Source organism: Mustelus asterias, chromosome 10 (assembly GCF_964213995.1).
Source record: "Mustelus asterias chromosome 10, sMusAst1.hap1.1, whole genome shotgun sequence".
Lineage (NCBI taxonomy): Eukaryota > Metazoa > Chordata > Chondrichthyes > Carcharhiniformes > Triakidae > Mustelus > Mustelus asterias.
The window spans coordinates 85429075-85442213 of NC_135810.1; the positions used below are offsets into that span (position 1 = coordinate 85429075).

At 42.6% G+C, this 13139-nt stretch overlaps 1 protein-coding gene across 2 annotated transcripts in view; it reads right to left on the minus strand.

The window, feature by feature from the left end:
- Positions 1 to 1881: 1881 nt before the first annotated feature.
- Positions 1882 to 13139, minus strand: part of cryl1 (crystallin, lambda 1) — a 70899-nt gene continuing 59641 nt past the window's right edge. For both annotated transcript variants that reach the window (XM_078222105.1, XM_078222106.1), the window contains exons 7-9: positions 9644 to 9749; positions 6610 to 6716; positions 1882 to 3037 (exon numbers count right to left, since the gene is read on the minus strand). In XM_078222105.1, coding sequence (XP_078078231.1) covers positions 2918 to 3037; positions 6610 to 6716; positions 9644 to 9749 — 333 coding nt within the window. In that variant the 3' untranslated portion in view covers positions 1882 to 2917. The remainder of the gene's footprint in view (positions 3038 to 6609; positions 6717 to 9643; positions 9750 to 13139) is intronic.

Genomic DNA, 13139 nt, shown 5'->3' on the forward strand with positions numbered 1-13139 from the left:
CTTGGGTTATGAAATGCAGATGGACTAACTTTGGTTAGTTCTCTTTGAATTTCATCTCTGTAGCCCACAAGGGGGTCACTTGTGTCTCTTCAGAGATAACAAGGTGCAACTTCCTTTGATACTGCCTGGTAGTTCCTTTTGTTCCAGAGTCACAGATAGACATGGATTTATCCATTTTAAGAAATCTTTGTCCAGTTTTCGAGTTTTAGAAATAGCCATGAGAATATCTATATATTTTTATTATATAGTGTGAGATATTTGTCCCCTCACACCTCCATAATCCTCTCCGCCTCTACTTTAAGACCCTTCTTAAAACCCACTTCTTTGTGCAAGTGTTATTACCTTTCTTAATATCTTCATTGGCTCAATGTCAATTTTTAATTTGATTATGATCTGGAAAAACCCTCCCACACAGGACTTCAGCACAAATTCCACCTGGACAAATGAATGGTAATCATTGGGTATGACATACAAGTACCTGCTCTCAAACCAAACACAACAGCTGCCTGGTTTCAACCTTCCAAGCAACAATTGGTCCACCATAACAAGTTCAGGACCAGTCACGGCCCCTGCTTGGCCACTCTCCCCGGAAGGGGAATTAGTGCTAGCCTGGGATGGAGCATTTAAGTTAGAGGTTGGATAGGCTTGGGCTGTTTTCTCTGGAGCAGAGAAGACTGAGGGGTGACCTGATTGAGGTGTTCAAGATTATGAGGGGCATGGATAGGGTGGAAAGGGAGCAGCTCTTCTCCTTAGTTGAAGGGTCAGTCACAAGGGGACACAAGTTAAAAGTGAGAGGTGGGAGATTTAGGGGGGATTTGAGGAAAAACTTTTTTACCCAGAGGGTCTGGAATGCAGTGCCTGGAAGGATGGTGGAGGCGGGATGCCTCACATCCTTTAAAAAGTACCTGGATGAGCACTTGGCATGCCATAACATTCAAGGCTATGGGCCAAGTGTTAGCAAGTGGGATTAGATGGGCAGGTTAGGGCATTACATGCTTCAGTGCAGACTCGACGGGCTGAAGGGGCCTCTTCTGCACTGTAGTATTCTGTGATTCTCTATGTGCCTGAGAGAGAAATCATAGAAGTGTCCAATCCACAGACTTGAGCAGAGGCCTATCTGCACTCAATACAACAGGACTGGAAGAAATTGCTTGCCTTAGGGACTTTGCATTCACTAAATGGGAATAATGCACAGCATGCAATGCATTTACTTATGTAGGATGCAAGGTAAAGTCGCCATAGTCCCAGATGTCCATCGGTTGCTCTCCCTTTTGCAGGGGAAGAGCTGACTGGGTTATGAAAAACTGCATTCATCGTGGACCCAAATGTATGGATCCGAGGATCACCACACAAATGACTGGTTGCTCAAGAATGCTGGTGTTAAGAGGAACTTACTAGAGACAGTGGTACCGAGGAAGCTCCCATATTTTGGACATGTAATGTGAATAGCAGGGGGGGGTGTTTGAAAAAGAGGTAATGCAAGATAAAACACTTGGAAAACATGCACAAAGTAGACCCAAGATGGAACGGTTGGATAATGTCAGCTTGGCTTCTGGTCTCTCTATGGGACAAGCAGCGAGGGCAGCAGGGAACACAAGTCAGTGAAGAATGATTGTTCATAGTGCCACCAACCTCGGAGCAAGGATGGATGAAAGACAAGACAAGGTGGCTATCTTATACTGATAGTGCCTTGATATGCCCGTCCCCACAAATGGAAGCATTATCTTTGTCTCCACTTTATCAAAACCTTTCATAAGTTAAAGACCTCTATATGGCCACCCCTCATTTTTCTTTTTCCAAGAAAAACTATGCAAATTTTAATATTTTTCAGTCATTCTGGTTACTAAACACGAGTGCGCAAAGCAAAAATGCTGCAGTCACGACAGTTTGAACTGAGAATCAGTCACTTTAATAGCAACGTCTGAATAGTTACAGCAAAATATATAGTCATTAGCTCAGTCTATATATTACAATCCAAATAGGGAAAATAGTGCTTATAAAGTTGCAATAAGATTTGAACTAGCAAAACAAGACAAGGGATGAAGTGTTCCTTGGGCAGACAGTGCCTTAAATGGAAAGGAAATATTTTTTAAAATACACATGTTCAAATGCCATATAAATGCAAGTTGTTGTAAAATACTAGAAAATGAGTACAAGCATTGCAAAATCCTAGGAAATGAGTACAACCAATGTTTATTCTGAAACAGGAACATGTTCTGATGCTCCAGTCATATTTAAGGGAGTTCCTGAAATTATACCCACTCAGTAAGCATAATTAGATGAACCATCATGACTTGCATTATCGAATCTTTTCTTCATCCAAAGATTTTCATTGGTTAATAAGACCATATGAGAGAAACCTCTCAACTGAAAGAATCATCCTTTGTTACTGTGATAAAACATAATTAGGTATATTTCCCACAAAAAGCTAATTTTAGAGCTCCCCAATTTTCAGTCATAATGTTGCTCACTTATTTTAGCAAAAAGGAAGCTTATGGCATTCTGAAACAAAAACAAATTATACTTCATTTTAATGCTGCATCTTTCTATTTTGTATAATGTAGATAGTGCTAGTTTTATATTGTAAATGAAATTAATGTTAGTAATTTAACATTCAAGACTTGCAAAGTTTTTTTTTAAAGAGAATTATAAATCCATTTCTATAAAGTTAAAAACAGTTGCAATCTAAATATAGACTAATATATATTGGCAGATATATAGCTCTTAAAACAAGATTGTCTTTTTAAAAAAAGATTAAATCTAATTGTAAATACGTTACTCAAATGACGCAATTCATAAAGATAGTAAATGGGGAGACAAATCAAAGTTAATAATAAGAAACGGCATATTTTATATTGCAATATATTTTGAAGGGTCACATGAGATTTAAATCTTCACAGAAACTCCAGGACTTGTTTCATTTACAATCTGACTTCATGTCAGTCTTCAACTTTGTTAGAGCAGCTAAACACGAGTCCCTCCATTGTCTTCGTGCGTTGAGGTTTTCTGGATCAGGTGGAATCCTTTGAGACATTGCCTAGGTTTTGAAAATTATTCAAGACGATTAATACACATCACTACCTTCCATAAACTCACACGAAGGTGCCACTCGACTGAATGCAGCGAGACAGAGTGCTTAATTCTGGGAATTTGGTGCAGTCTGGGATGTGCTGTTCTGTTTTATTTTATAAGAAAGTTGTAACCTAAGAGAGGAGACACAAAGACCTGAGAGCTGAAGTCCAGGGGCATTCATTAGGTAAACAGGTAGGTTGATCGTTGAGTTTTCAGTTTCTTTTAACTAAGACCATAAGACATAGGAGCGGAAGTAAGGCCATTCGGCCCATCGAGTCCACTCCACCATTCAATCATGGTTGATTTCAACTCCATTTACCCGCTCTCTCCCCATAGCCCTTAATTCCTCGAGAAATCAAGAATTTATCAATTTCTGTCTTGAAGACGCTCAACGTCTCGGCCTCCACAGCCCTCTGTGGCAATGAATTCCACAGACCTACCACTCTCTGGCTGAAGAAATTTCTCCTCATCTCTGTTCTAAAGTGACTCCCTTTTATTCTAAGGCTGTGCCCCCGCGTCCTAGTCTCCCCTGCTAATGGAAACAACTTCCCTACGTCCATCCTATCTAAGCCGTTCATTATCTTGTAAGTTTCTATTAGATCTCCCCTCAACCTCCTAAACTCCAATGAATATAATCCCACGATCCTCAACTAGACAATCATTCAAACTGGTACTGGGGAGATACAAGTACTGTATTAAATTTATAATGTAATTAGACAATTATGGATAATTGTCAAGTGATAGTTTTAAACTTGAAACCTAATCAGTTAAATAAGACAATAAAGTTGGCACGGCAGGTGAGGTGTTGCAGTTGCAGCATGTGGGAAGGTGGTAGACACCTGCAAGGTTCACAGCAAACACCTCTGCAGCAAGTGTCTGTAGCTTGAGAAACTTCAGTTCAGAGTTGATGAGCTGTTGTCTGAGCTTCAGATATTCTGATGCATCGGGGATGGGGAAAGTTACCTGGACGCTTTGTTCAAGGATGTGGAGATGCTGGTGTTGGACTGGGGTGCGCACAGTAAGAAGTCTCACAACACCAGGTTAATGTCCAACAGGTTTATTTAATATCACGAGCTTTTGGAGCGCTGCTCCTTCATCAGGTGAGTCAAGGAAGGATCACATACATTAATATTAGGTTCTTCATATTTGGTCCCCGGTCAAGGACAGGAGGATATGATTGCAAAAGACTCAGGTATTGGGATCCAGAAGGTAGCAATGGAGGAGCCTCAGCCTTTGCAACTGCCAAACAGCTTTGATATCCTTGCAGCTTGTGTGAACCAGAGTAGGGACAGTCGGAAGGAAGAGCACATTGATCACACCATGGTGCTTTGGGTCATTCAAATGAGGGGACTAAAATGGAATGTAGAGGTAGGTGACAGTATAACCATTGGAGTCAAGGTTGCAAATCGACTACGGCTAAAACTCGAATATTCATGGGTAACTGACATTTTGGAAAAAAGGAAAATGAAGAGGAAGTGGAGTACCTCTTAATAAAAGATGAGAGCCCTACTTTAGTGAGAAATGATGTTGATTTGGAGGGTCAAGGTGCATAATCAGTTTGGATGAGATAAGAAATAGTGAAGGAAAGACCCCCCCCCGAACAGTAGCTACACTGTAGGACAGAATATAAATCAACACATAATGGTGCTTGTAAGAAAGGTACTGCAATATTTGTGGACAATTTTAATTTTCATATAAATTGGACAAATCAAATTGATAAAGGTAGGTGGGAAGATGAGCTTATAGAGTGTATCTGAAACACTTCTTTGAGCAATGGGTTCTGGACCAACCAGTAACAGGATATTTTTGACCTAATAATGCATAATGTAACATTAATTAATGACTTCATGGTAAAAGGTCCTCTAGTTAGGGGAAATCATAACATGATAGAATTTCACATTCAGTTTGAGAGTGAGAATTGAGAGTCTGAAACATAAGAGCAGAAGTAGGCCTTTCATCTCCTCGAGCCTCCCCCGCCATTTAACAAGAACATGACTGATCTTCTACCTCAAAGCCATCGTCCCTGCACAAGTCCCATATCCCTTGCTATCATTGGTATTTAGAAATCTAACAACCTCTGCTTTGAACATACTCAAACATAAACTAAAATCTTAAACTTAAATAAAGGCAATTACAAGGATATGAAACAGAGATGGCTAAAGAGGATTGGGAAAATAGGTTAAAAGATAAGACAGTAGAGAAGCAGTGGCAGATATTTATGGAGATATTTCACAACTCTCATGACTTCAAATTTATCCCTATTTTCTGGAGAAGTAACAAATTCCTCCCACACTGGTCTGCATGATTAGCCACCCTTGAACAACCAAGGACACTACATGGAGAGAAATGAATATGCATTCTCAGTTCTTTGTGAAGTACCATGTAAAAGCTGGAAGAAAGCAAGAATAATAAAAAAAATTGGTGGAGGATAAAAACCCATAAGCACAGCAAAATGAACTAATACACAAAGGAAAAGTGTAGCCAAGGGAAGGGCAGGAGAAATGGAAACTATTGTGCTAAGTTCACCTTCTCCTGTTCGGAAGGTACTCTGAACATGCCACAATGGTAAACCCAGTTTTCATGAGCACAGCTTGTGCTGCAGGTAGAGTTCAACTGAAATCTCAAAATCTAAAGGTCCTCCAAATCTAATTTAAATATGAAATCTTAGAAACCCTACAGCACAGAAAGAGGCCACTCGGCCCATCTAGTCTGCACCGACCACAATCCCACCCAGGCCCTACCCCCATATCCCTACATATTTACCACTAATCCCTCTAACCTATGCATCCCAGGACACTAAGGGGCAATTTTAGCATGGCCAATCAACCTAACCCGCACATCTTTGGACTGTGGGAGGAAACCGGAGCACCCGGAGGAAACCCACGCAGACACGAGGAGAATGTGCAAACTCCACACAGACAGTGACCCAAGCCGGGAATCGAACCCAGGTCCCTGGAGCTGTGAAGCAGCAGTGCTAACCACTGTGCTACCGTGCCGCCCGTGATTTTAAGGCCTGGACCATGCTGACCTTCAGACCTCAAAAGCTCCCAAAAGTCCCATTGGAAAACCAGGAGAACATAGAGGTTTACAGCATGGAAACAGGCCCTTCGGCCCAACTTGTCCATGCCGCCGTTTTTTTAAACCCTTAAGCTAGTCCCAATTGCCCGCATTTGGCCCATATCCCTCTATGCCCATCTTACCCATGTAACTGTCTAAATGCTTTTTAAAAGACAAAATTGTACCCGCCTCTACTACCACCTCTGGCAGCTTGTTCCAGACACTTACCACTGTGTGTGTGAAAGAATTGCCCCTCTGGACCCTATTGTATCACTCCCCTCTCACCTTAAACCTATGCCCTCTAGTTTTAGACTCCCCTACCTTTGGGAAAAGATATTGACTATCTAACTGATCTATGCCCCTCATTATTTTGTAGACCATCCAATAAACAAGGGTGTTGCATCCAATTTTCTGGTGCTGGCAAAGTCTAACAATATCACTTTCTTTTCACTGATTCCAAACAATGAAGCTTCTACCTACCTGGTCAATTTTCTCCATAGTTTCACCAGAAAATTCAGGAACAGGTCCAAAAGATGATAAAACTCTTTTCATACCTACGTCATAACATTCACAGTAATTCTTGAGACCTAGCAAATTGACAAACCAATTATTATAATACAAGGGTGCATCTGGCTGTTTCAATTTACTGCATACTCCAAACAGGGAAAATAGGAACGGGAGTTGAACATTCAGTCATGGAATCATAGAATTCCTACAGTGCAGAAGGAGGCCATTCGGCTTATCGAGTCTGCTCCGATTCTCCAACAGAGCATCTTACCCCCCCAGCACCCATCCTCTCCCTCCCATCGTAACCCCACACATTTACTTCGCTGATCCCCCTAATCTAGGGGCAATTTAGCATCCACCTAACTTGCGCATCTTTGGAGTGTGGGAGGAAACTGGTGCACCTGGAGGAAACCCACGCAGACACGGGGAGAATGTGAAAACTCCACACAGGCAGTCACCTAAGGCTGGAATCGAACCCGGGTCCCTGGTCAAGGCAGAAGTGAGGCAGAAGTACGAATCACTGTGCCATCATCCCTTAAGCCTCTTCGGCCATTCAATTAGTTCATGGCTGACTTAACTCCATTTGCCTGCCTATGATTCATATCATTTAATAATATCAATCTCAGCCTTGAAAATTCAATTGGCCAAATACTCAGTCTTTTGCAGACAGAATTAACCACATTTCGGCTACCCTTATAAAGTGCAATCTTGTTTCACTTCTAAATGGCCCAATTCGTAAGATCAAGTCTCTGTGTTCTGGATTTCAGAGGAAATAGCTTCTACATATCTAATCAATTGTATGTTTTTATCCTTTTAATATGTCACCCATTATTTAAATCTTTAAGCTACAATATCATTCTGGTGAATCTATACTGAAGTCCCTCCAAAGCAAATATATCCTTCCTGAGGTGCTGTGCCCGGAACACAGTTTTCTAGATGGGGTCTGATCAAGGGTCTATAAAACTGAAGCATAACTTCCTCTCCTTTCTATTCATATCTCTGGAGGTTCCATTAATTTTTGTGATTACTTTCACACCCGTAAACTACCTTTTCGTAATTTGTCCTCCCAGTTTCTAGTCTCTCATCATTTTAAACAATTCTGATTTGTCTTTCCTGAATTCAAATCTTGCACTTCCCCAAATTGATCCCCACCAGCAACAGTATTGCCAATTCACTGAATCTATGATGCCTTGTATTTATTTATTAGTCACAAGTAAGGCTTACATTTGAAGTTACTGTGAAATTCCCCTAGTCGTCCCCTAGCCTGTTCGGGTCAATGCACCTAATCAGCACATCTTTCAGATTGTGGGAGGAAACTGGAGCACCCGGAGGAAACCTACGCAGACACGGGGAGAACATGCAAACTCCACACAGACAGTGACCCAAGCTGGGAATCGAACCCGGGTCCCTGGCGTTGTGAAGCAGCAGTGCTAACCACTGTGCCACCGTGTCGCCCTGTAACCTCCTAAGCAATGTTCCTACAACTTAATGTTCCTGCACTGTGCATTACTGATCAATCAGCTTAATATTACAAACAGCAAAATCAAAATCAGTTTTGATTCAACTGCGGGAACGATTGATTCATTTAGGAGATGAGCAGCATTGAAGGAGGATTTTTACTGTAATGATCAACATAGATACAGAGCTACTTGAATACCTAAAGACAATAGCTGGTTAACTACCCTGACAAAGAAGTCTGGTGCAAAAACAGAAACTGCTGGAAAACCTCAGCAAGTCTGGCAGCATGTGTAGAGAGACAGAGCCAACATTGAGTCTGGATGACCCTTTGTCAGAGTTCTGGCAAGAGGAGTGGAAGAAGATATCTATATAATTTAAAACTTAATTAATAATTTGCTCTTTATTTCCGAGTTTAAATTTCTGCTTAATTATATGCTGTTTCCATTGATTCAAACTTTCTTGGGCTAAATTTGAACAAAACCAATCTTGAGACATTCACCAACTTGCTAGTTTTTATTCTTAAACATATTTTATTCTTTCTATTCTATTTTCTCTTCTCTTTGATCGTGTACATCCATCTCTGGCCTAATCTTTTGCATATTGTTTCAGTCATTCAAGTGTTGCATTCGAACAGAATCACCGATCTGCCTCAGGGAAGGCAAAGAGGCAAATTTAAAATAACCAAACTCCAAATTTCAACATTCCAGAAGGCCTTCACACTTGTCCCAGAAATATGGGCATTAAAAAAAATTCACCAAAATCAACATCGGGGCGGCACAGTGGCACCGTAACCCTAACCCTCACAGCACCTGGGACCCGGTTCAATTCTGGCCTGGGGTGACTTTGTGGAGTTTGCATATTCTCCACATGTCTGTGGCTTTCCTCTGGGTGCTCCAGTTTCCTCTTATAGTCCAAAGATGTACATGTTAGGTGGATTGGCCATGCTAAATTGTCCCTTGTATGTAGATTAGAGGATTAGCAGGGTAAAATGGGGGTAGGGCGTGGGGTGGGTCTGGTTAAGATATTGGTGCAGGTTTGATGGGCTAACTGGCCTCCTTCTACTCTATAGGGATACTATGATCATAACCTGACCCACGTTCTTTAATATTATCAACATTTTAATTTGCTTAACCTTTCTCCAGCAAACAAGAATGATTTTATTGTAATGGTACTGGATGCAATAATATTTTCGGCACGGTGGCACAGTGGTTAGCACTGCTGCCTCACAGCGCCAGGGACCCAGGTTCGATTCCCGGCTTGGGTCACTGTCTTTGCGCAATTTGCACATTCTCCCTGTGTCTGCGTGGGTCTCCTCCGGGTGCTCCAGTTTCTTCCCATAGTCCAAAGATGTGTGGGTTAGGTGGATTGGCCACGCTAAATTGCCCTTTAGTGTCAGGGGGTTTGGAAGGGTAACTACGTGGGGTTACGGGGATAGGGCCTGGGTGGGATTGTTGTTGGTGCAGGCTCGATGGGCCGAATAGCCTCTTTCTGCACTAGGGATTCAATGATGATATTTTGCTGCAGTTAAGTAGGTCAAACCAGTACTTGCCTTTTGCATTGAGATGAATAGTTTCAAAAGGTCCCATAAAAGCATAGCGCATTCCCAAACCTGCCGACATCACAAGGTCGACATCCTCGGGTGAGAGTACGCCATCCTAATGGAATGCAAACAGAAGGTTTGTTATACAGATTGAGGATTAAGGGGTAACTTTCCAGCAGCACTGACAGCAAGAGCTCCACTTGCTCATTGGACCCATGATCTTTAATGGTCAGCACAAGCTTGAATTTCCAAGATAAAAATAGAAATACTTATAGCAAGGCTCAGTGTGAGCAGATGAAATTGGCAATTGGCTCCCATAAAGCCCTAAATCAAAAAAATCACTTATTACAATGAGAATTTTGTTGTGTCAACCACAAAGCTGCTGGTGAACCACTGTGGGATTTGTAAGTTCACTCAGTCCCTGTAGTGGGAATCACCAACTAAAAACCGTTGTTTTTTTCAATTTTAAAATCTATGTCAAAAGTACTTACCACACAAGGAGACAGTCTGAGACCCATTCATAAAGTAAATGTTTTGCTCTGGATTCTAACACCACACGGTCACTGTCTCCAGGACTGCTGAAAGATATTTTTGGTTCTCCTGCAGTGAATCACACTGCATGTTGCAACAGTAGAAATTCTCGGATGTTAAGGCCGACCTGGAGTCAAGCCATATCATTTTCCCTACCCCCCCAGTCATGAGATTTCTTGTAAGTTGTAATGGCAAATTGTGTAGAAACACCAAGTGCCAATTCTGCCAAATCAGTAAGTCATGTAAAAAGGTAACCAGAGCAATGGGAGAAATTTTCCCAGTCAAAGAGATGGGCTATCAAGCATGCGGGGTGTTAAAACCCCTAAAATTGAGACTGGGTCGGGATTCTTACATCATCCTGCTGTCCTCCCTGATGTACCAATCATAACAGAAGCCTTCACTCAGTGAAACTGAAGCGCTCCAGCCATGATGAGAGGCTGATTACCAGTGTAAACAGCTTTTAATTAAGATACTTAAGCTAATTATTATTTTAACCCTAAATTCTTGATTTTCCACCCAGGGCCATCTGTTTCCCAACATATCAGCTTCTTACCAGTGTACAGCTGAAGAGCTTCTTCAATGAGAGGCTTTCAGGGAAGCTGTAGTAATCACTCGGAGGCCAGTCTTCCATCAGCAACACCCTTTATTTACAAAGTGCATAAAGTACCGCTCCTTCAGCTCCAGTGTACGGGTCAAGCCCTGGAGTCCTTCGACTGCCAGCCTGAGTGAAACCAACTGGTTTTAAACCCCATGTTACTCCTTCCCTATCGGGCGAGCCTCCACACACTTAATAGGGAAGATCGTACTCTATAAGGCCCATCGGGTGATCTACTGACGATCCTCCATAAACATCATAACAGAAACCTTCACTCAGTGAAACCGAAGAGCTTCAGCCATGGTGAGGCTGCTGTTCAAAGCACTTCTCTCTCTGCTATCACTGCCTGGCAGGAGATTGCCAACTTCTTGGAAGCCATATTCACCTTCAGCTGATTTTTCCTGCTGCCAACCCTCACCACAGCATTGGAACAGTTTATGCACCTCTGATGAGAAACAAGTGGAAAAGCAATACCATCTGCAGCAGCAACACCAGCACCAGCAGTCTTCTCCTCACCCATGTTTCCTTCCATAGAGGGATGGATACCAAGAACCAGCTGGAAGGAGATGAGACCCTGACACAGGATCTATAGGTAAAGTATGAGCTATCCCCACATGACAGCACAAGTGCCTCAGGTTTTCGTGGTAGATTGCTGCTGACATCTTCTGCCTCCTGGAACAAAACCTCTTCCTAGGTGAGCATTGCCAGTGGCCAATAAGGTGCCTTTTACTGGAGAACCACACTCATCCCACGTGTCCTAAAGTCTCTTTCAAATGTGTGCTCTCTTCTCCTGTGTGGAGAGATAGCACAAAGTGTGCATGTGTTCATAATGGCTTGTGCGGAGAGGAGGGAAGGACAACATTTGTGGAGGGTGTCCTTGAGGCACAGGTGCAGGAGGATAATATGATGAAGGTGTGTGTGAATGCTGGCTGCTGCTCAGATGAGGTGCCTGCAGAGAAGACTGAGTGGGTCTGCAAGCTGTGTTATCCTCAGAAGGAAATGCTGGGAAAACCAAAGCACGGGGCTTGACATCGGAAAGTGTTGTGCCACTCATGTCATAATTCCTGATGCCCTGAATCCTCTTGGATCACTGAATTGTAGCAGGGACTAAGTCCGGAAAATACAACCCAATGGCCAGGATTTTCATCCCACGAAGAGGGGTTCACTGCCTCTCTCCCTCATCCCAGACCCACCACTTCCCATAAGTAGGAACTCCCCATCACCTCTGTGGGGGATGTCCCAATGCAATTAAATGCCCATCAGACATTGAACTGTGCGCCTTCCATTGGATTAGGGACTCGAGGTGTGGTAATCCTGCCCATTGAGAGCTGCTGGGCAACCTGAAAGCAACAGCAGCGCTGACGCTGCAACTGGGGGTGGTGACTGCTGCCAGTAATGCTCCCAAGCCCAGCCCAAGGCACTGGATCCCAGTACTTGATGAGTGGGGTGGGATGGGGAGGCCTGGTGGCTTTCCGCAGCCTTCCCCCTTCCCTATAATCGGTCCCTCTGTCAGGCACTGAGTACCTGTGAATGAGGAACCCCAGAGGCAAACTGGGCAGTCTTCAGGAGGCACAGAATTGGGGAGCAGGTTCCATTAAATCCCTGATCCACCACTGAATTCCAATGTGGTCAGGGGTCATTGGCATAAAGTGACTCATTAATGAGCCTAATTGAAAGCCACCACCAGCAGCTGGGATTCCTGACAGTTAATTTGAGTCAGTTTCCCAGGCCGGGAATCCATTGTGGGTAACTCTTGCTCGTTTCTCCTGGCTACCCCTTGTCCTGACATCATGTCTGCTCCAGCAAGCCCAATTAAATTCCACCTAATGTGTCAGCATTTTTCTGGTATGATTTGAATAATTGCTAGAAAACAAATGAATACCTGAAGAGAGAGAAGTTTAATTCCATTCGTAAAGCACTTCTTGCGATCACTCTGACTATTTTTGGTATTCAATGCTCACTGTATCATTTCACTCAGTTACATCAAAAGCGGTTGCTTCTGATCTAAGTTAGATGGGGGATGGAGGGTACAGGGTCTTCCTATTATAATCCCATTAAGATATTTACGTAGATTACAATTTATCTACAAGTATCCTCAAACAGAACCAGATAATCACCTTTGACAAATGTATGCTTTGTCAGCTATAACATTTGATTCCTGCCAATCTGTTTTGGTAAGATTGCTCACATTTTTAGTTTTAGAAGGAGAAAATGAGAAGGGGATCAGGTGACAAAGACTTATTAATGCAGATTACAAATCATAAAACAAATGAGTGGAACAAGTTCTAGATCCTAGCTGTAAAGAAATATTTAATTGAAATTTTGCACTGTACATATTTCTGCAGTTTGAACTATAAACAAACAATCCGCAAATCCAAT